This window comes from Crocodylus siamensis, chromosome 6, assembly GCF_052110815.1.
Source record: "Crocodylus siamensis isolate JL-2025a chromosome 6, ASM5211081v1, whole genome shotgun sequence".
NCBI lineage: Eukaryota > Metazoa > Chordata > Crocodylia > Crocodylidae > Crocodylus > Crocodylus siamensis.
In genome coordinates, this window is record NC_143400.1 from 29,013,852 (window position 1) to 29,036,161 (window position 22,310).

Genomic DNA, 22,310 nt, shown 5'->3' on the forward strand with positions numbered 1-22,310 from the left:
ATCCAGCTTGCAGGATAGAAAGGTTGAGCACCACTGGTGCTGGGGGAGTTAACAGCCCTATAGAAAGTCTTTAGTGCTGTGGGAAGAGCAGGCCAGGTTCATAGAGGAAACATCCAGCTCAGAGGTGCCTCAGTCTCCCCAGCCCCCCAGGGCTGGATCCACAGTGCAGGGCAAGAGGCACAGTATCAGTATAGCTGCCACAAAAGGTCTCTGAGGTCTGTGCCTGGTCCCAGGCTCCACTCACTGTGTCTATAAACTCCCAGGCTTGTCAGGAACCCCATGGGCTGAATTGGGCCCACAGCTCATGTGCTTCACACCCCTGCTGTAGCTAGTATGACCATGGGCTGTGGAGAGGGAACTAGCAGGGTCAGTGCCATCTGAGCAGATAGCCATGCCCTTCACCACAGCAGAATCCAAGGAGCTGGGGCTCTTCTCAGCCGTCGCCTGTCAGACCTACTCTCCCTTATCACAAAGCTGCATCTGGAGACTCGTGGTTCATTGCTTTGATGGGTGCCTTTGGCTCCAGGCCACTGTCAGAAAGATGTGGCCTCTATTTGGACCTCCAATCTTTGCAATAAGCACTGGCCAGTTTGACTGGACGTGGCATGGGTCTCCAGTCTGCACCAGCCGATGCACTTCAGGTGCGTCTTCTGCAGTTTCCCCACTCACTTGTCACTTGGTTGCTTTGAAGTTTCAAGTCAAAAGGGCCTGGAATTGGAGGCTGGGGGTGGGCTTTTCCTTTTCCTCTGTCACACGCTTGCCTTGACCTTGGGAAGCAGTTTGCCTCTTGTGTTTCTTGAGCTCAGACAAGGAGGTTGAGTTCTTTGGCTGGGGGGGTCATGTGATAACCTTAGAGAGTTACCACATTGTCCCCTGACTGTCAGCATCAGCAGGGGGTCATGTTGGGCTCTCCCTTTATGGTCCATGGGCCATCTGATGCTGTACCCCCTAATGACTGCATAGGGCTTCAGTTCCTAGCACCAGAGCACAGTGTTGTCCACAGTGGGTCCCAGGACCTTTCATGTTCACCACAGACATATCTGAGTTTTCACTGAATACTCCAACTTCTTTAGGGGACATTGTTCACTTCCTAGCATCCACCAGTCAATACAGCATGTTGTCTTGGTCATCCTGATCTTTTGCGTTTCATACCAGTCTTACCATTGGCCATACGAAGGACCCCTAAGCACTTGCATTCTGACTTTTCCAGCACTTCCATGTGGTATGCCTGGTTCTGATTTTGTTGAGGACTGCTCTGGTTCACGATGGTAGCATTGAACCGCAGTGGTTGTACTAAAACATACTCCAGCAAGGCATATACTTGCCAGTGCATTTGGAGAGGATGAGAGGTCTTAAATGTATCCTTTGCGCTCGTTTTGGTCAAACCCAGAGCCCCTTTGTAGACAAGAAGTACAGTGCTTCCATCTGTACATGTTCACAGGTTGCTCATTACTCCCCAGGTTGGTCTCATGGTGTCTGCAGCATCCAGCTGTCTTGTTGGGGGTTGGTGTCTCAGTCAGACTGCTCTCGGATGTGTTCATGTGGTGTTCGTTAGTGTTCTGTTCCTTAACTGAGGTCTCCAAACCATTGTCACCCAGTTCAGGTCACACCTAGGTTTTACATCCCATTCTCCTTCAAACACAGTGGTTCATTTCAGTCCTTCCACTTCCCATCAGCCTTCACATGTGCAGGGTTCACGTGACTCACTGCTTTCCCCTTAAATCTTCCTCAGTCCTTCACGTTTGGGCAAAGAACAAGCAGAAAAGTCAATGCCAAAGCAAAGCTCTTGAAGAGGCCATGCAATGGAGCACAGCAGGGTCTAGCATTGCTGTGTGATGCTAGCCAGAGCACTGGTGTCTCAGCACTGCATGATACCATGAGACTCCTGGTATTTGACATGCACTAGACATCCAATTCAGCCTGGGTTCAGATCCTTCATGACTATCTGCTATGATGGATCTCAGGAGAGGCAAAGTAACCATGATCTCAGTGGCCTTTCATTAGCTGTACCCAGTGTTGTTCTAGGAGCTCTTGGGGGACAGAGTCCCAGCAGAGGGGTGACCTTGACCGATTGATTGTGTAGGACCTAGGCATCTCTGTGTGTGCAATCCCTATCTGCCTGACTTGGTAAAGAAGGCAAAGACTGGGAAGCAGAGGGCTTCCAGCTAAGATGTTCAGAGTTGCCCAAAGGATTTGGGCACTGGGCATCCAAATCCCATAGTCACCTTTGACGAGTCATCCACGCAAGCATAGGCTGGGCAGAGTGCATCGAAAGCAGGCCAAGAGTCTGCTTCATTTGGCATCATTGGGTTAATTGGCAAATTGCAGCATCCCTGATTAAAACCTTCTGCTTCCTGATTGAAGCTCTGAGCTCATCATCTGAGCTCTCAAACTCTCTCACTGCTCTGTGTTATAGAAGACTCTTCACATTCACCTCCTCACGCCTGCCTGCTGCTGCCCTTGTCTGTCACTGCAGAGCCATTCCAGCAGCTACAGGCCAAGCTTAGAGGTGGGCTTCGGGAGGGTGGGGGCTGGGGGGGGGGGTGTCAAAGGATGTCTCCTCCACGCAGGCTCAGCCCATTTGCTGCATTTGGGGTCAGATAGGAATTTGACCCCCTGGTCAGATTGGTATAGACTGGGCAGGTTGTTTTTGCTTCCTCTCTAGCAGGATCCTGGGTTCTCTTGAGCATACATTAACAATCCGTTACAGCAGCAGGATGTTGGCCACTGTGGTTCCCCTGCTTTCCCTGTGGCAGAGTCGGGTGTGATGTCTGGTATTGTGCCAGGGCTGACAGTAGTTTTGCTAAGAGGTTGGGCAGTGGGTTTGTCTGGGGTGGTCTGGACAGGGCTGATCCTGCCTGAGGCAGGAGTTTGGACTAGATGTAAAGGTCCCTTTCCAGCTTTACTTCTCTTGTGATTCTCCAAGCACTCTCTCCCCACTTTCCACCCCTTGGCAGCCTGTACTTTCAGCCTGGATGAGTCTGTTGCCCCCCTCTCCCCACCAGCTGCACGGTGTGTAGACCTGGGAGCAGGCCTACACTCATACGTTACCAGAGCCCAGCACCAGCTTGCAGCTCTGCGCCAAGCCAGATCGGCTGCTTCGGAGCGCTGTCTCCTGTGAGGTTTCACCTCCCCCAAAGTGACACATTGCAAGCAAAAATAGAGCAAGGCAGAACACACAGACCCACCCACAGCCAGGCAGCCACTGCTTGTGAGCCATGCCACCCCCCTGAGTTTAAAAACTGAGGCCTGCTGTCACCCTCCTTCCCCCCCAGCCCACTGCCATTGGCTGTCAGGGCCTGCTGTGCCCTGCCAAGCTGCCCAGTGACTGTTTGCCCTTGGTACCTGTCTGGGAGCAGACCAGTGGCTTGTGGGATGTGACCTTCCAGATTTAGGTGCTTTTGGGTTCGCGCCTCAAATATCCGGGGTGCTTGTCCTTGCTAGATAAGAAGGCAGTGGCTGCTAGAGTGAGTTTCTACTTGCCATGCCAAGAAATCTTTCTTATTGGCAGCACTGGGGAAGCATCACAAACAGCATGTTTGACCATCTTTACCCGAATATCTCAAGGCCTTGTCTGCTGGAGGGACTTGTCTGGACAAACAGTAGATGCTGTGGAAATGCCACCAGGGTACAGGGTACGTGCCCATGCCATGTCACTTCCCCAGCTCTGCCCTCTGGGAAGGCATCCAGCAGAAAGCACAGGGACATCCTTCTGTTTGTTCTGCCATTTGCTGGGTGGGGGCAGAAAACTCTTATCACCTTGGAGCAGGGGCTGTTCTGCCCAACAGAGAGCAGGGCTCTGCCAACTCACAGTTGTTTTGAGTGCCATTGGCAGGCCCAGGTAATGTAGGCTGGGCCAAAGTCCTGGCAAGGCAGGAGAAGCTGCTTTTCCTGGCACTCTTTGCCCTGGTTATCCTGTGGTTATTATGGTCACAGTGTCTGTGAAATTAGGAAGTGGTCTATCTCCATCCTCACCTCCTGCTACAGCCGTATTACTTTGTGTTGTGATATGAGGGACCCTATAAACCAAGCAGGGCAGCTCAGGCTGGTATTTGGATGGGTGGTCTCTAAGGAAAGCCTCAGATGGCAGCTGAGAATGGTGTGGACAGTTCCCATCCCTATCACTCAGTACCAAGGCTGGGGCCCTGCTCTACGTGGGTGCAGACAAGAGCTAGACTTTGAGATGTGGACTTCAGTGCTAATGGTGCGCTCAGGGCATTAGCCTCAAGGCCTCGGTAAGTTCAGTTCCCTTTGGCCTCACAGAATTGCCCTGCACCATTTCATTCCTCTGTGGTGTGTTCATAATGCCTTGACTGAAGGGCTGTGTCGTGTGCTATGAAATGTCTGCTCCATGCCTCGCACCAAAAAAAGCCAACAGCCTCTTGAACTGTATTACCAGCGGCGTCACTTGCAAATCAAGGGCGATGATTCTCCTGTTCTGTTCAGCCCTGGGAGGCCTCCCCTAGACTCCTGTGTCCAGTTCTAGGCTGCACACTTCAAGATGGAGGTGGACAGATTGGAAGGAGTCCAGCCCAGAGTGACAAAAATGATCAGGGCCCTGAGAAGGAGGACTGATGAGGACAGGCTGTGAAAGAACCAGGGTGATTGAGTCTGGAGAAGAGAAGACTGAGGGAGGATTTGATCACAGCCTTCAAATACCCAAAGGGCAATGACAGAGAGGATGAAGACAGGCTTTTTTCTGTGGCTGTGATGACCTCAAACTAGCAGGGGAAACAGGTTGGAGATGATGAGGAACTTCCTGACTCAGGGGGGGTCCAGCATTGGAACAGGTTGCCCAGAGACATGGTGGAGTCTCCATCCTTGGAAGTTTCCAGGAGCAGGTTGGATGGACACTGGGCTGGGAGGATTTTGAGAGGGCTGATCTTGTCTGGAGCAGGGGGCTGGACTAGATGGAACCTTGTGAGGACCCTTCCAACCCTGCTTTCGTATACTTCTGTGACTCTGTGTGGACGCTATGAATTACCCGCATGGCAGCCTCTCGGGAGGCTTGGAGCTGTTCAGGGCAAGGACCATTGTGTGGCTGGGGCCCCAGGAACAGCTCTTGTGGTATGCAGCATGGGCCGGAGGACACAGTCACTCTGTGAGTGGCTCAGTCTGTGTTGCTCTAGGGAAGGCAGTACAAGCATGATGGAGTGCCCCAGGCCTCAATGTGTGCCGTCCTTTCCACCCCCACCATGAGCAATGCTGGTGTTTTCCTACCATCGCTGTGCAGAGCTGGGATGTCTAGAGCAGTGGTCTCCAAAGTGGGGTGTGCAAGATGATCCATTGGGGTGCAGGAAGAAAATATTAGAACTTCTATTTATATTTCTATAAACATACATATATTGGGGGTGTGTGCTCAAAAATTTTTTACTGATGGGGTGTGCAAATATAAATATATCGGGGGTGCGTGCTCAAAAATTTTTTACTGATAGGGGTGTACGATCAAAAAAGTTTGGAGACCCCTGGTCTAGAGAGCTTCCTTCCTTCCCCAGCTCGGTTAGGCTCTGGGGCAGCATTTTTGGCATGAGCTAGGTGTTTCCTTTGCTCCATTCTCCTCCCAGCGGAGAAGCACAAAGCCAAAAAAAGGTTCTGCACACAGAGATAGCACAGCTAGGCCACACTTGGGGCTTGCATGCTATTCTGTAGCAAAGCTCTCTCATGCCTACAGCATGGTACATGACAGTGGTGGGAGCCTGAAGGGGCCACAGACTCCTCTCCAGCCAGCCGTGGAGTCTTGATGTGTTGGGACCCCATAATAATGGTCCTTCTATCTGGCTGTCCCGTCTTCCTGCTGGTTTGTGTTCCCTGTGGCAGTAACCTCTGTGTCGCTCACCAAGGTAGCTCCTGCATTCCCAAATAACCCCAAAGCATGATGGCTGAAAGGGAAGCGCCAGTAAAAGGGAACATTGCCTTCCTAAGGCCATCAACCATAGGGGCAAAAATTCAGGTGTCCCCCTCACCTCCAGGACAGTGGACATTGGTGATCGGAGAGGTCTTGCGTGGGAGCATCAAGGACCAAGTTAGAGCTTGTGCTGCCATGTGTGGAAGGAGCAGGGGCCTTTCTCTGCAGCCTGCCCAAGGTTGGGAGTTACAGATGCAAAGCACAGAGGACCCCCTCCCCCAGCTAAAATTCGAAATGGCTAGGCTTAAAAATAGCTTGTGGAGTATCCTCACCCCGCTCTCCCTCCTGCCCCTTCCAAGGAGACCTCTGGCAAAGCTGCAGCTTTTGATAGCTGCTGAGTTCAGCTGTAAATTGGCCAAAGGAGCCCCAGCTTTGTTAACATCCTAAAACTCCAAGGCTGCCTTTCTGCCAGAGAGCAGCAAAACCTTAAACCTGATGCCCTTTTCCTCCTCGCTAGCCCCCCCACTCTTATAAAAAGCCTAAAGAAGGAAAGAATTGACTTGAACACAGATCATGGCCCTGTAGGTAGGAGGGACACCCTGCACACCAGGGGCTTGGTAACTACTTGCTGCAGAAGGAGGATTTATTCCTAACCGGTTGGATGAATGCCTCAGCTGGGGTGATTTAGTGAGGGCTGATCCTGCCTGGAGCAGAGAGCTGGGCTCAGTGCGTGGGCAGCTGGTACCTCCTGAGTCACAAGCTGATCCTGCAGGCTGGGGGGGTCCCCCACGGCCGATCCTGCCGACCCACAACTGGCAGCAGTGCGCTATTGGCACTTCCGGGTTAGATAGGATTGACTTCAGGGGGACTGCTTCTCCTGACACACTCCCCACCTGGCACTCTGAGCGGGCACCGGTGCTCTCACCTGCCTTCCCCGCCCGGGAACACTGGCCAGTGGGGTGTGTCAGCACTCTCAGGGGCTGCACATGCACTCCCTATGCGTTGCCACTGACTCATTGTGATCTCCTGAGGCTCCTTCCAGCCCCGATTGCCCATGCTCCATCTTTGTGCTCAATTACCAACCAGTTGCAGGCTAGATCCTTGCTATTGGGAGAAGCCAGACAGATGTGGCCCCATGGCATCGTGTCTGGAGACCTGGGTGGGACACGGCAGTGCCAGCCACTGGGAAAGCTGCCACATTGACTCCTCAGGCACGGGCCCCAGCCATCGCTCTGGATGGTGGGGAAGCTTTGCGTCTGATGATGATGATGCCAGGATGCTGAGCTTGGGACTGTTTTTTCCTCAGGGCCTGGGGGAACTATCATCTTGGCTTGCCCTCTGAAATGCCTCCCCTCCCTGCATCGTGGGGGAGGGTATCAGAAGCCTCCCAAAAACCTTCCCTTGCACTTCCATCCTCTCTTTCTCCCTTTTTTTGTTTTGTTTTTTTTAATCCTCCTCCCCCCTCCGTCGGCCCAGTTGACTCCTGCAATCTGTAGGCGGTTTTGGAAGCTGACAGCTGGAACCAACCAGCAAAGCAAGCCGTTTGTGTGCTGCCATGCCAACCCCCTGTCTCCATGGAAATGAAAGCCCAATGGGCAAACATGCCGGGCAAGCCCAACTTTACACAACTGCTTTGTACCCCTTGTCCACCCACACCTCCCACCATCCCCAAAATCTCAGCCCCGGTCCTGGCTGCTTTCTTCCTAGGAGCAGGGAATGGCAGTCAGTTGCTGCCTCTGCCACTGTGCCCAGACCTGCCTCTGTCGCACCTGATGCTCATTCAACAAGCAGCTCCCACTCTCCCTCCCAGAAAACAGGGCTTTAAGGAGACCAGTGATATCTTCCTGGCCCCCTCCAGCCCCTTTGAAAGCCCAGGAGATTCTCCCCCAACATTTCAAAGCATCCTTGAGGTGACAATGTTGAATTCAAATCTTCGTCTCTTATGTAATTTCCAGGATGTGGCTGGGCTGGAAATCACCCATGCTCCTGCATTGGCTGCAGGCCTGTTGGTGTGTGGGTGCGCACATGGCAGAGGGTGGGGGGCGACAGGTTCCCCTACCCCTGGCAGAGCTGGCTGCCCCTTGGTTCCCCATGTCCTCACCTCCCCCCAGCCCCTTGTTGGTGCGGAGAGAGATGAGGGATGTGTCAAAACATTTTTAAAATAACTCCCGACTCCTGTTAACGCTGTCACTAAGTTTAGATATGATGGGGGGAGGGGGAAAAGCCCTCACTACAAGATTGGAACGCACGAGGGTGTGGAGCCCATCAGCGGTTTTATAGAGGGACACCGCCAGGTTGGGAATCTCCCTTCCAGCTGGCTTATCTGCCTTATATTGATTCTTGTTAGAAATCTACCCCCTTCCTGCCTGAAAGCCATCAGATCAGACCCCTGAGGGTTTCTCCTCTGCCACAGCATTGATCGGTGACACTTCTGGGCATGATTTCTCTCTCTGGCACAGCTCTCAGAGCTCATGTGCCCATGTTGCCCTCCAGCAGGTTGGGGTTGGGAGGGAGAGTCTGCATCCCTAAAGCTCACATCTGGGTGGGAGCAACCACAAAATCAGCAAAGAGGCAAGAAAGTGTAGAGAGGAAAGGGAATGCTACTTCCCTTCATTGTGGGACAGAGCCTCATAAATATCCCAGGGGAGCAGAAATCCCCGTGTGCATCACTGAATGTAAAACCTTTCCATGCTCTTTCAAAAGACAGCTTCAGCAGATGCCACAACCTTGAGGAATGATTTTTTTTTTTTCAGGTTTCCGCATCTCCCCTTTAAACAGGCCAGTTCTGGGCCACAAGCCCCCTGTCTGTGCCGTGCAATGCCTGACTCAAAGGTTTGTTAACCACCCCCCACTCCCTCCAAGCTGAATTGTGCCATTAGATGAGACCGTGAGGACTCTTGAAGTATCTTTGGAAGGCTCCAAGTTCTGTGGTCTCTGCGTTTCAAGCCTATCTGGGTCAAGGTAGTTTGGGTTCTTTTCATAAACCTAATAAATACCATGGGAGGAAATGAGTTTCTTGTAGAGGTGAACTGCAAAAGACAAGAGACCAAAGCATAACCTAGATTCCAGCATCAACGTTCCTGCCTGCCTGGCAGGGTACCAGGGGACTGGACCCCTTTAGCCTGAAGACCCCCTTCCCTCCCAAGAGATGGTCTTCCTAGTACTTCCTCACTCAGCAGAGGTGTCTCAGAAAGGGTGACGACCCAGATGGGGCATATCTCTGTTCTGTGGCCTGAATGCCATTGGAGCAAAGCATTCTGGGATGTTGACCACCCCTTATAGTTTCATAATTGGTAAGGGTCAGAAGGGACCTGAGCAGATCATCAAGTCCGACCCCCTGCCATAGCAGGAAAGAGTACTGGGGTCAAACGACCCCAGCAAGGTGATTGTCTGGCCTTGTCTTAAAGACCCCAGGGTAGGAGCCAGCACCACTTCTCTTGGAAGTTGGTTCCAGATCCTAGCCGTCCTGAAAGTGAAGTAGCGCCTCCTGATGTCTAATCTGAATTTACCCTCTGCCAGCTTGTGACTCTTATTTCTAGTCACTCCTGGCAGTGCTTGGGGGAACAGGGACTCCCCCAGTGCCTGCTGGTTGCCCCTGACTAGTTCGTAACTTCCCCACCCCCATCCCAGCAATTCCAAAAAAGTGAATCAGAGTTGCTTTTGGTGCTGTCTGCCTGCCACTTAAGAACTTTCTATCTCCTTTCAGTGGCTGTGAGAGCTGATGTACCCATCCCATCCGTGGAAGTTTTCAAGAGCAGGTTGCCCAGGCACTCAGCTAGGAGGGTGGAATTGGGGACAGTCCTGCCTTGAGCAGGGGGCTGAGATCCTTTCCAGCCCTGCTTTGCCATGTTCCTTCAGGTCAGGGAAGGCAGTATGCCTCGGAAGCAGCAAAGGAGACCCAGATGAAGGTGAAAAAGCTACCTAGAAAGCTCCAGAGCATACAGCCTGCCTTCTTCCCGCAGTTTCACCAGTCTGTCATGATGGGTGCTCATCATGACCTTGGGAGACTGCTTTTATGGACAGAACAGAATCAGATGAGGTTTAACAGGAAGAAGTGCAGGGTTCTTCATCTGGGTAGGAAGAACTTTTACCATAACTACACAATGGGGGTCACGATCAACCAGAAGATGAATGTGAGCCAACAGTGCAATGAGATTGCCGAAAGGGCAAACAAAACTCTGGCATGCATCAGCCGATGTGTTGCCAGTAGATCCAGGGAGGTGCTTCTCCCTCTGTTCAGTGTTGTTGAGGCCCCAGGTGGAGTACTGTGTTCAGTTCTGGGCACCGCTCTTCAAGAAGAATGTGGATAAGCTCAAGAAGGTACAAAGGGCCACGTGTATGATTAGGGGCGTGGAGGGTTGGCCGTATGAGGAGAGACTCCAGGAACTGGGCCTGTTCATTTTAAGTAAGAGAAGACTGAGAGGTGACTTGCTAGCTGCCTACAAGTTTGTCAGGGTTGAGCATCAAGATCTAGGGGAGCAACTCTTCAGGAGGGCACCTCAAGGAAGGACAGTGACCAATGGGCCCAAGCTAATAGAGGGTAAATTTAGGCTGAACATAATGAAAAAAAAAACTTTTTCTCTGTAAGGGTCACCAGAATCTGGAACACACTCCCAGTAGAGGTGGTGCAGTTGCCATCCTTGGTGGTATTCAAAATGAGGCTGGACAAGCATCTTGTTGAGCTCATCTGAGCCCAATAACTTCCTGCCCATGGCAGGGGACCCAGACTTGATCTTGCAGGTCCCTTCTGGTCCTTCAATTCTGTGATTCTATCCCCATGTCACCTGGTGCTGATGGGCATAGCAACCCCAGTGCCTGGGCTTCTGGGGGTCTTTGCCTGGAGGCAGTGGGAGGGTGGATGTAGGGCATTCTGCACACTGTCAGCAAGTCTTCACTGGGCTGAGGAGACGGTGCTGATGGCACAGCTGAATTGCATTGGTACCACAGAGGGAGGAATTGGGAGCAAATTATAAGTGTGCCAGAACCCCTCCCCACACAAGGGGTCCTACAGGACAGGGCTGGGGCGCGGGCTGAGCCCTGTAGCTGTTCTGAGCCTGTGTAGAGAATATCCAGGAGAAAGGGCACTGGGGCATAGAATCATAGAGCAGTCAGAGGTCACATCTAGTCCAGACCTCTGCCTGAGCAGCTCTATTCCTATCCAAACCATGCTAGCCAAATCCACTGTCCAGCCTCATAGTAAAATGACACTGTCAATTCTGACACAACACCAAGCACCACACACTCCAGAGATCCCAGGCAGAGGCCATGACCGTGCTACAAAGAAAGGGACCCCTCCCTCCCCCGCCCCAATCTGTACCAACCTGACCATGGGGTAAAATTCTTTCCTGACCCCAAGGTAGCATTAGCCTTAGCCTGAGCTGAGAAGTAAGACCCTCTAGCCAGGACCTTCTGGGTTCAAGTCCCAGGAGGGGAATAGGTACAGCCCAGTCACTATTCCTAGCCTGGGCTTAAGGTTCAAAAAAACCCTCCAAAAAACCCCTAACACTTAGCAGCAGCAGGGGAAAAATTCCTTCCTGGCTCCATGCAGCAACTAGCAGAGTCCAGAAGCCAGGGAAATCCCCATAGCAGAGCACAGACATCACTATGCCTAGATCATCCCTGACCAGTGCCTGTCCAAACTCTTCCTGAACACCTCCAGTGATGGCAAGTCCACCCCTTCCCTGGGCATCTATTCCACCTGCAAGGTGGCTCCATGCTGGGCCTCAAGGAGGCAGCTCTTGGTACCATGCACCCTGTTCCCTGTGTGACACCTCCCATTCTCTCTCTCCCCCACAGGAGGCAGGAACAGTTCCAGACTGACCCTGACAGCTACAATGGAGCTGTGCGGGAGAACTATGCCTGGTCCCAAGACTACAGTGACCTGGAGATCAAAGTGCCTGTGCCCGAGCACATTGTGAAAGGCAAGCAGGTAACATGTATGTTTCCCCTTTCCCTCTCCCCCCTCTGCAGCCCAAGGCTTCTCAGCCCTTCATCCCCAGCGGCACCAAGTGTCTGGCTCAGGGCTAGGGGCTTGTGGCTGCATTCCCCATCCCAGCCCCAACTCTCTAGCCCACACTTGCTGCTTTATCAGAGGGCTACATTCTATATTGCCTCTCATCTCCCTTCTTCCATCGACTCGAGGCCCAGCCACCATGTCCCCAGGCAAATGCTACTGCAGGTCCGCTCTGAAACCCCAGACATGGCCCCACAGCTGAATTTCCCTGGGGAACAGATTCCCTTGCTGACCCCTTTCTTTCTCCGGGGGCCTACTGGCTCTGTCAGCTGCTGGATTGACTCTTCTGCAACCAAGATGCTGGGGCAGTTTGAGAAAGCATGGCTCAGGTGAGGACAGCAAGGAGGTCCTGTTTGTGGCCCTCTTCTCAAAGGAGCTGGCCTGAGGTGTCAGGTCAGTTCTGCCCATCCCAGAATCAGGGATTAGCAGCTGCAGTCTTTAGCCTGGGCTTCCTGTGAGCAGCAGTCTTGTTGTTTCCTCTCCTTGGCTCATACCTGCAAGGGAAACCCCATGGGGAATAGAGCTCCCCAACCCCCACCCCTTTCCTCTTTCCTTCTCTCCAGTTGCCCTGTTTGCATCTCATAGTCAGGTGGTGGCATGGGGCTGTCAGAGCTCTTCCCTTTTGCCTCTGCTGGATTGGGGACAAGGCCCAGGCTCTGTCCAACCCAGCAGGCTATTTTTACTGCTCACTGGCCTAGAAGCCTTTGGCAGCAGCCGCCACCCAACCCTGTACTTTTCCATTGGGGAGATCAGATTCCCTTCTCCCCTCCACAGCATTATCAGGACAGCTGAAGTGAGCATGCCGGATTTTGTTCACCAACTTCAGCCTACACAGCTCCAGAGCCTGCCAGAGTAGCTGTGGGTGCACAGAAGCCTAATTGCTGGTGGCAGGGCCAGCTAGGGGGTGGAGAGACCAGGCCGCAGCACTCCTGAGAGGCCAGCAGGGGGTGTACAGCACACAGGGTTTCTATAGGGTCTATAAAATCTAGCAAAAGAAGAGATGGGGGTTCTGTCCTAGAAGAAGACCCCCTGCCTCTGTCATAGCCTACACTTCTTGTGCAGGGGACTATGTGGTTTGATCTGCACACAGTGCCACAGAACTTGAATCCCAGTTGTGGGAGATGCTTGTGGCCAGGCTGTTGGTTTGAGCCCCCCCCACTTGTGATCTGAAGTACTGGATCCCTCTGTAGGCAAGATGGGGAAGGGGATCAGTGTTTGAGCTGCTCAGAAGGTAAATGATCTGTCTCAGTCACTCCCTGCCTCACTTTCCCTTTAACTAGCATTCCAGCACAACCCTGGTATCCCCACCAACTCTCCTAGCATTCCTTACTTAACCTCCCTGCTCCTCTCCCTACATGCAAGTGCTGGACATCAGCCCAATTTCAACCCCTGAAGAGATTCATTGTTCTGACGGGGAAAGTCTCTGCACCCCAAACCAACTTGCATATTCCGGAGCCTTGTGGCTGCTTCATCATTGGGAAAGTCTGACCTGGCCCCTTCCACCTGCGGGTGCTCCGTCAGTGGCAGTGAAAGCAGCCGGGAACACAGCTTCTGTAGGATGTGTAAGACTCGGGGTGCCGTTCCCACCGTGGTAGCCTCACGCTGCTCCCCACTGCTATGTAGATGATGCTAGTTTCCCCACATACCATGAAATGGAGGTCCTGATGCTTTGTGCCCTTTGAGGCTCCCATAGCACAGTCCACCCTGCCTGACCTTCCTAGCATCGGCCCCTGCATCCTACCTTGGCTAGTGTTTGGGAATCCCTGGAGACCCCTGCAATCTTGCCTAAAGCAGAAATTTCATGGTGCTCTGCACAGTTAAACGGGTGGTGTGTCCCACCCTAGAAGTAGCCGTATTTTGGTGTTGGGTGAGGTCACCTGGGGAGTGCTTTGTAGCTCCTTCTGTACGGTGGACAAGGGGTGAATCTTAATTTATTTTTTTTCAAATGATACCCCATTTCCAGGAAGGCATGAGAGGTTATGGCAGACCATAGGGCACAGAGCCGGCTGCCTTCTGTAGTGATACAATCCCACTATCCCCTCTTGGCCCCTTCTGTGTAGGGGGCTTCCCAGAGCTGGGCTCTTGGGAGGCACTGTCTGTCATTGTTGCTCTGGTGGCTTCCCTTTGCGGTTCCAGCCCAGCCCTCACTCCTTCCCTGGTACTCAGGAAGCTGCAGCATCTTGTGCTGAAGGGCAAACGTTGGATGGGCTTAAGAAGGACCCTGACAAGCCCCTGGCTGGAACATGGGTGTCATCATGCAATGGGTTGAGACATGGTTGAAGAGGGGAAGCAATGCTTTTGGTTCCTGTCCTACCCCCCGCCTCCCCCCGGTCTGTGTAGCTAGGCAGCTGCACTGCCGTAGCACCACATTGTTTGATGTGGGAGAACCCCCTGGGAGCAACATGACCAGGCTGTCATGTCTCTTCACTAAGCCACATCTGAACCAGAGTTCTCCACGGGCACCAACAACTTCCTAGCCTTGCCATCTGCAGGAGGAATTGTAAAGGTGATATATCCCCCTTGTCTTCATCTGGCACTGGTCACTTGAACACATCAGTGAGATTGAGTGATCATGGGACACTTCCTAGTTAAACTCGTCTCCTCCCCAGACAGATAAAGCCTTGCTTACAGAAAATCTGCCTCGATTTCCAAGGCTGAGGGCTAATGGGACCTTTTTCTACCCAATCCAAAGGTAAAAGGATTTGAGATTCATGGCCTGATGGCACCTGGAAAGTTCCATGAGTCATTTGCCACTAACTAGCAAGGCAGGATCCACATCGCCTTCATTGGGGTCCCCTAACTAAAAACTACTTCCCAGCACCCAGTGATGACTACAATTGCTCTTCAAACATGGTTAACTTTTGAAGTTAACCAGCCCTGGCAAGCTAAAGAGTGGGGTTTTTTTTGTCTTCCCCTCTCTCTCAGGGGGGAGCTCTGCAGACTGTCACTGAGCAGCAGGGGATGGAGTGGGCAGAGGGCTTCCTCAATCACTGCCACCTCTTTGATCTACTTAGGTTCACTCCCACACATATCCCTCGTGGGTCTAAGCAATTCCCAAGCACTTAGAAATGATGATGACATTCCTTCCTCCATGGCACGCAGGAGAAATCACTGGCTTTTCAGCTGCTGGCATGTGTTTGCCTGCCTGATTTGCGTGGGTGTGCGTGGGCGGTTTTGTGTGCCGAGAAATTATTGCTGTGGAAAGCAGTGTTGCGGAGCTGAGCTCTTATTTTAACTTAGCGCCCAGGCCTGCCACGACTCTGAGCCCTAGGAAGCAGGGAGCTGGTGTAGCCCCTGAATACTGCTCTTGGGATGGGGCCGTCTCCCACACCTGTCCTTCACAAATCCAGTGGTATGTAGTTGTCCTGGGGAACCATGGCAGCTGGCAAAGAGGAGGCCAGAGTCATGGCATGGAGGAGGTGGATATCAGGGGCTGTGAATACAGTGAATGTCATATGGCTTGAAATGTTGTAGCTGGGGGGACAAGCTTGCATTAGCTGATCCACTGGAACTGTGTCATCTGTCCACACCTATCTAGTGACGACTGAATTTCACCCCTGAATGAAAAAGCTGGTAAATGAGTAGTTTCACTTCCACTTCCCGAGAGGCAGAGAGGATGCACATCTGTCTATACCCACAGCCACTGCTTTCTGCACTGAATGACCAGCTGGCACACACAGTAAAGCCAGGGGACAGCATGTTCACAGTGATCTGGACTGTACTGCAGGCTTTGCCGTACTCTGTGCCGGTTGAGCTTTCCCAGGGCACGTCACTTCCATTGTAGCCAGGAGCTGCAACAATCAAGCAGAGAGGTCTCCATATGGACTGGCTTCAGTGGTCAAGCATCTGTCTCCTAGGACAGGACACAGTCTTCAAGCCTGTCATGAAAGTGAGTGCTTTGCAACCATTTGGGTATCTGGTGGAACACAGAAGTTAAAGGACCTAATGGCTTAAAACAGTAGCAGCCTCTTAGGCCAAGACATCCGGGGTCCTGAAAAACAGCCGTGGTTCTCCATGGGTATCATGGCATCAGTGACTACCGCCATTGCTAGAAGGGTGCTTCAAACTGTGGTCTCACTAATAGAGTGGGCATGTTGGCCATCAAAGACCTTCTTCTGAGGCAGGCCATCAAAGACAACCTAGTGTCCAGCTCCTGGATAATCAACAATGGAATTTGAGCTGGAACATGTGCTTACAGCCTGAGTGGATGATGGCAGGAAAGAAATGTCAGGCCTTGCACATAGACCTGTTTTGGTTCAGCACTACTTTAGAAGCTGTGATGAAAACTTCAGTGGTTAATGCATCTACAAGAGCCATCTTAGGAGAGTCATAGTCATAGAGAAGTGGGGCTGGAAGGTACTTCCAGAGTTCATCTAGTCCAACCCCCTGCCAGAGGCAGGATCAGCCCTATCCAAACCATCCCATATAAACAGTCTAAACTCTACATAAAACTACCTTCAGCCCTGGAGAGAATAGGGAACCCCAAACATCTTACTGAAAACTTCCTTATCCTGAGGTAGGGTCCAGAGATCCACTTCTCCCTGCTCTGGGGCATTTCTTTAGGTCATGGAGTAACAAACTGCAGCTGGAAATAGCCCATTTCAGCTGCCGGTGGATATTCTTCATGAGGGGAACCCATCCTGACTGGTGGACCATGCAGTGCAACTGGCCACCCCTTCCCATACTACTAATGAACATGTCTGGTTTTGTCTGTTGGCCTCAGGTGCAGGTGGAGAGGCCCTTAGTCAGTGGATCTGTGGACCTTGTAACTCAGAGAGAGGACATTTTTAACAAGCCACAGTCAATTTTTCCTCATCCAGGGAACCTGGTTATCTTACATCAGGACCCATCTCATCTTCTGGACAGGACCTTCTAGAACCAGAGCTCTGCTAATGAGCCTCCTGTCATATCAGGTCATTCCAGTTGAGATGGACTTGCATGAAACACCTTTCCATCTCCTCTTCAACCCCATCTGGGGTGTTCCATCCTCTCGCTAGCTTCTCCCTTCATTGATACATTGCCCTACGGTCCTTCACCGGTGCCATTTCAAATACAAATAGCTGTATCCTTTGTTGACTTGATTGAAAATAATAAGCCCTGCCTGGGTGCTCTCTTATCTCCTGGCATCTTCTTGTGCCTTCTCTAATCTCATTTGAAAGGTTGCACTAAACTCCCTCTGCTCCTGGCCACACACGTTATCTGGGCCTCCATGCTGATACTGTCGCATTATTCCCAGAAGAATCCTTGGAGGTGCTGACCCAGCCCCAAACAGCTCTTCTCTTAACTGCCTCATAAAATGCATCACAAGTTGGGTTTAATGAATTATTCACTCATTGGCTAAATGCTCTGTGGCTCCAGTATTTGACTGAACCACCTGTGGCTTCCAGGTTTTGCTGAAGGAGCAGGCTGCCTTTTTCCTAGGAGGAAGCCCCTGGAGAGACCAGCCTAGGGTAAATTTTGAGCAGCTTCTTTCTTCCCTTAGCTCACCCTGTAGACAAAAGGAGACCCGGACGGAGCCACTGGGACACAAGGCCCCTGCCTGCAGACCAAAGAGCAGCGGGCACTGAGATCCCCAGTGGAGGTTCCTGCGTATTTCCTGCTTGGCTCATAGCATTGCCTTGAACTAGGATATGTCAGGCTCCTCAGATCATTGCTAGGCCAGGCAGTTCTACCCCACTGTTCTCTTTTGGTTCTTTGGATTTCCCTTTGGGCATCTCCCATCAAGTAGCTTATTAGCTTGGAGCCATGGTTCCCTTGTTAGAGTCAAGGTCCTCTGCAGAAAAGGCTGGCTTTTTGCTTTCTCTTAGTTCTTAACTGTGCAAAAGAAAAACAGCAAGTCTTCTGTTGCAGAGAGCTCAGCAAGGCTGGATGGTGTGGACACTCTGGACTCCCATGGATCATGTGAAGATGTCCATGCACCTAATGGGGTCATACTGTGCAACGTCCCACAACACCCTGAAAAAGATCTCATGGGGCCCCAGTTGAGAACCACTGATGTAGAGACTTTCCATTTCTCTTGTACTTGAGTCTCATCGCTGCCTCTTCCTGGTTTGCCTTCACAGAGCAGCGTGGAAATGGTGGAAGCCCCAACATCTCCTCTCCCCATCAGCTCTATGTTCTTGGGCCCTTCACCTTGGCTCTGCCCCTCACCAGGTGCCTGTCAGGAGCACTTGGTACATTGGTCTCATCTCCAGTATCTCTCAAGCACAGCTGCTATGCAGTCCCCGTGTGGGGTGGCAGTGAGTCACCCGCAATCGTCTGGGTAACAGATAACGCAATAACGGTTCCAATGAGAACCACAAAGCTGGAGCTGAAGCCAGGGGAGCAAAATCTTGTCTCACCTCCAAATTCAAGGCTGGTGTCTCCAATATGTTCCCAAATTCTTCTTTGCAGCTGAGGGGAGTGGAAGGGGGGGTGGAGAGGAGAGCAAATTTCGCACCTTGTGCTCACTGCAGAGGCCTTTGGCGTCGACTGCTGCTTGAGATCAGGTGGAAAGGGAAACATATGGTGTCTCTGGAGATCAAAAGCGATGCTGCTCCTTGGCCTGAGGCAGCCACTGCTGCCACCTCCGTGGGGAAGAAGGACGTTGTCTCCACAGCGGGTCGGTTCCAGGTAGTCATCCCATATGGTGGCCCTGCTGGGAGGTAGCAGGCTGGGAATCCTGTCTGTCTTGTCTGTCTTGTCATTTCCCCATGAGCCAGCCCCTGGCTCCTGTGCAAGCTGGAGAGGGGTGGGTGCCACAGTCCCCACACCCCTTCTAGAGATATACCCCCTCCTGCACACACACGCACACCTCAAAGGGTGCAGGTGTAACACGATTCCCCTCGCATGAGATGAGAATAGGCATCCCCATTTTCCCCTCCTTCTCGCTAGCTGTTTGGGCCATCCAGTGTCTCAGAGCTCCTGCCCCTCTGCCCTGTCTGTCAAGGCTCTGACTGCCTGGTCTGCCATTCACTGTGCCTCTATCAGCCTGCTAATCCTGCTATAAGCTAGGCCTCTCTGTGGGGTATCTTCAGTGGCCTCCTTTGCTCCCCTACTGCCACTCCCAGGCCTCACAGCTCAAACAGCAAACATAAAGCCAACTGCAAAAGCAGTCAGTTGCAGCTGGGGGGGCCTTTCTCCAAGCTGTCCCACAGGCTTCTCCTCTGCTTTTCTGGCTTCTCCCAGCTTGGACCCTCCTGGGCCTACTCCCAGTTCCCTCTTCAGTCTCTGGTACCTCTTCTCAGCTTCCTTCATAGAGATCTCCTTCACTTAGCATAGTCAGGGTCAGTCTCACTGTGGGTGCTTTGCTCTGCTCCCCACAGTGAGCTCCTTCCACCTCTGTCCAGGTCACCTTCCCTGCCTCGGGTGCAAGGAGTTCATAGCCCCTGGTTCTTCCTGCTTCTGAGCTGAGGACACCTCAGCAGGCCCTGATCTAATTAGCTGCCAGCTGTTTGTTATCTGGGGCTCTACATCTTTCTACCTCTACTGCCCAGCACTGCTTTCAATAACCGGGCTTGGTCCCTTCTACATAGTGATCCATAGGTTCCCAAGATGTTTCATGCCAGATGGGGGGGACCTGCAGCTGTTACACAAGGAAGGAATCCACAGTATGGAAAAGGGGAGCAAATTTCCCCCCTGCTTTGACTGGGATGGAGCCAGGCCCTATTTGTGAGCTGCCTTGCCCCATGCTGAATGACTGAGTGTCCTTTGTTGGTTGACCCCTCATGCCCTGAAACTGCAACTCCTTCTCTGGGCTGCACAGAGGAGGGAGGAGGAGCACCAGGAGGGAGTATGTTGCTGATGCCATCCCCTCTGTGTGCTTGCAGGTAGCTGTGGAGATTGGCAGTAGCTGGGTGCGTGTAGCCCTTCAAGAGGGCAACGGACAGCGCGTTCTGGTGGAAGGGAAACTCACCCACAGGATTAACACAGAGAACTCCCTCTGGAGCCTGGAGCCGGGGAAGTGTGTGCTGGTAAGAATATACGCACACGCATGCGCACACATGCAGAGGGCCCTGGTTTACACACACAGCATGTATGCATACCATGTCTGCAGAGAACTCTGTCTGCCAAGCTTCTGCACCCACACACCACACCTACACAGAGTGCCCTGTCTGGTAGGCCTGTACACATGCAAATATGCACACAAAGCATTGTCTGTCAGCCCTTTGTACATGGGTGCAAACATACACACACCCATGGTACTATCTGTCAGACCTGTGTACACATGTACACACACACTCACACATTTGCCTATGGGTCTCTGCTGCCAGCTTTCTCTGGAAAGGTCAAGGCATTTGGATCTTGGGCCCAGTGCATGGGCCTGGCTTAGCTGTAGCAACCATACCCTCTGGAATTCCTCCACCTCTGTTCTGTGCACACCTGGTCTCTTCCTCCAGAACCTACAGCTGGTTTCACATGGGCTGATCTTGTTTAGACTAGATGTGGCCTCCCAAGGGCCCTGCCAGCCTGGCTGTTCCTGAAGGCGTGGTGAGTGTGGTAGTTCTCACCATGAGGCATGTTGGATGTCCCCATGTCAACAAAAATACAGGTGCATGGTAAATAGCATCCCTTTGGAGGAAGGGGTCTGCAAGCTGGCGATTGGAGGACCCAAGGGACATTGTCTACTTCCTGTGGCAGGTGTTTCTCTCATGGGCACCATTCAGCTCTTGACTGTGCCACACACTAGTAGAGCTGTGGGCATCTTCAGCTGGTGGAACCACAAGGCACCGCTATCTCTCTGGGAGAGCTGTGACAGCTGGGCTTAGGAGATGGCTTTGGTCTTGACTTCCCTGGCATGCTGCTCTGGGGAACCGAGGTGAGGAAGAGCAAAGAACCTGCTCAGCGCCTGCCCTGTACTCTGAGCTGCTCTTTAAGCCACTGAGTGCATTAGATCCATCCATTCCCCTCAGCCTACTGGGATCCAGCTGCCTGGGATCCCTGTTGCATCTGTATCCACTGAGCTGAGCACACATCAGGTGAACCCTTCACGCCTCCTTGCTCTGTGTGCACCTGGGCACAGGGCCAACACTTCCCTACCACTGTCTTGCTGTGAGCAGGACAGTTTGGAACTATGCCGTGGCTCTGGGTGGCCCTCAACTGAGGCTGGATCAGTTCCTCCAGAGGGCATGATGTGTTCTGCTTCATGTTGGGAGTGCTGGTTTCTGCAGTTCCAACTGGTTTCTTTTAATTTGTGTCTACTGTCTTTATTGGCACATAGTACACCCCCCACCCACCCACCCCCCCAAAAAAGCTGCAAGCAATGGCAGCATGCATTATATTGGAGAAATATGGTGAGAGCAGTTTCTGCCCCTTACAGGCAAAAGCAAAAGTAAAATCTGCAGGCAACTCACAGGGACCAGAGCAATGAGCTGGATGGGCTCCCTATCCAGTTACTTACTGCTGGTTTGTAGGGAGGGGTGCGTGTTGTATGCCAGACAATACAGTATTCATCCCCCTCAGCCGGATCCATCTGGTTGATCTTCCAGTGCTCACATTCATGTCCACTATGCATTGCTCTGCCTCTACCCTCTTGGCTTCTTTCATTCCCCTTTGTCTACCAGGACCAGCTCAGCCATGGTGGCTGCAGAATCTGCCACCGTAACTAGATCCCCTCCAGAGCACGGCTTGAACAGGTCTATTTCCATCTCCTTCCCCAAAGCATTCACAAAGGGTGTCGGGATCTTTGGCCAGCCATGGGGGAAACTTGGCACATGTTCCTTAATCCCCACACCAGTGCTGTCCCACCAAGCTCTGCAGGCCTTGAGATGCCTTGGCATTGCAGGGACAGGTGCTCCACCAACCCCCACAAGCTGGCTTCGTATCCCAACCAAGACCCTCCTAAGAAGACAGGCGGCTGCCAGCCCCAAGCCCTGTGAATGCATTTAGCCTTCTCTGTTACACCGGTTGGCCTGTCAAAGACTATGCTGAAAATAGTTCCCCGTGAGCTGTTTTTAGCAACGTGCCGGGTGCCGCACACAACACGTTCCCCTCCCCCGCCCCTCGGTGGAGCTGAGTCCAGCCTAGACTGACTAGCAAAGCACTTGTCTGGCACCTACCTGGCTACCAGGGCGCTGGTAATCATCATGCAGCACTCTTTTTCTCCCTGCATTTCCCAGCTCTGACCCTGAGCCCCATGGATCAGAGCTGATGCCTTCTGTGATCTTAAGAGTGCCTCCTTGATTCTGCTGCCGCCCCCCCCGAACCCCTTTTCCCCCTTTGTGACCCAACTTGCCACCTCTTTTCCTTGCCAGTCACCTTCTGTGCTACATGAATGCCAGGCTGTCTGGCCCAGCCAGGCTTCCCAGGGACACCCTGTTGTGGTGGGGGGAAATGGGGTGGCTTGGTCAGTGGTGTTGGCACTGGATCACTGCCAAGGGGGTGGAATAATGTCTTTGGAGTGGGACTTTCATGGAGATTTTTGATGACTTGCTGTCATTGGAGATCCCAGCTTGCCTGTCCTGCTGTTCCTGT

General features: G+C 52.5%; 1 protein-coding gene across 1 annotated transcript in view; it reads left to right on the forward strand.

Annotated features, from left to right (window-relative positions):
- The window catches only part of NUDCD3 (NudC domain containing 3), a 45,572-nt gene that overhangs the window by 18,379 nt on the left and 4,883 nt on the right, over nucleotides 1-22,310 (forward strand). The window contains exons 3-4 of the mRNA XM_090051883.1: nucleotides 11,642-11,774; nucleotides 19,667-19,810. Of these exons, the coding sequence (XP_089908009.1) occupies nucleotides 11,642-11,774; nucleotides 19,667-19,810 (277 nt within the window). The remainder of the gene's footprint in view (nucleotides 1-11,641; nucleotides 11,775-19,666; nucleotides 19,811-22,310) is intronic.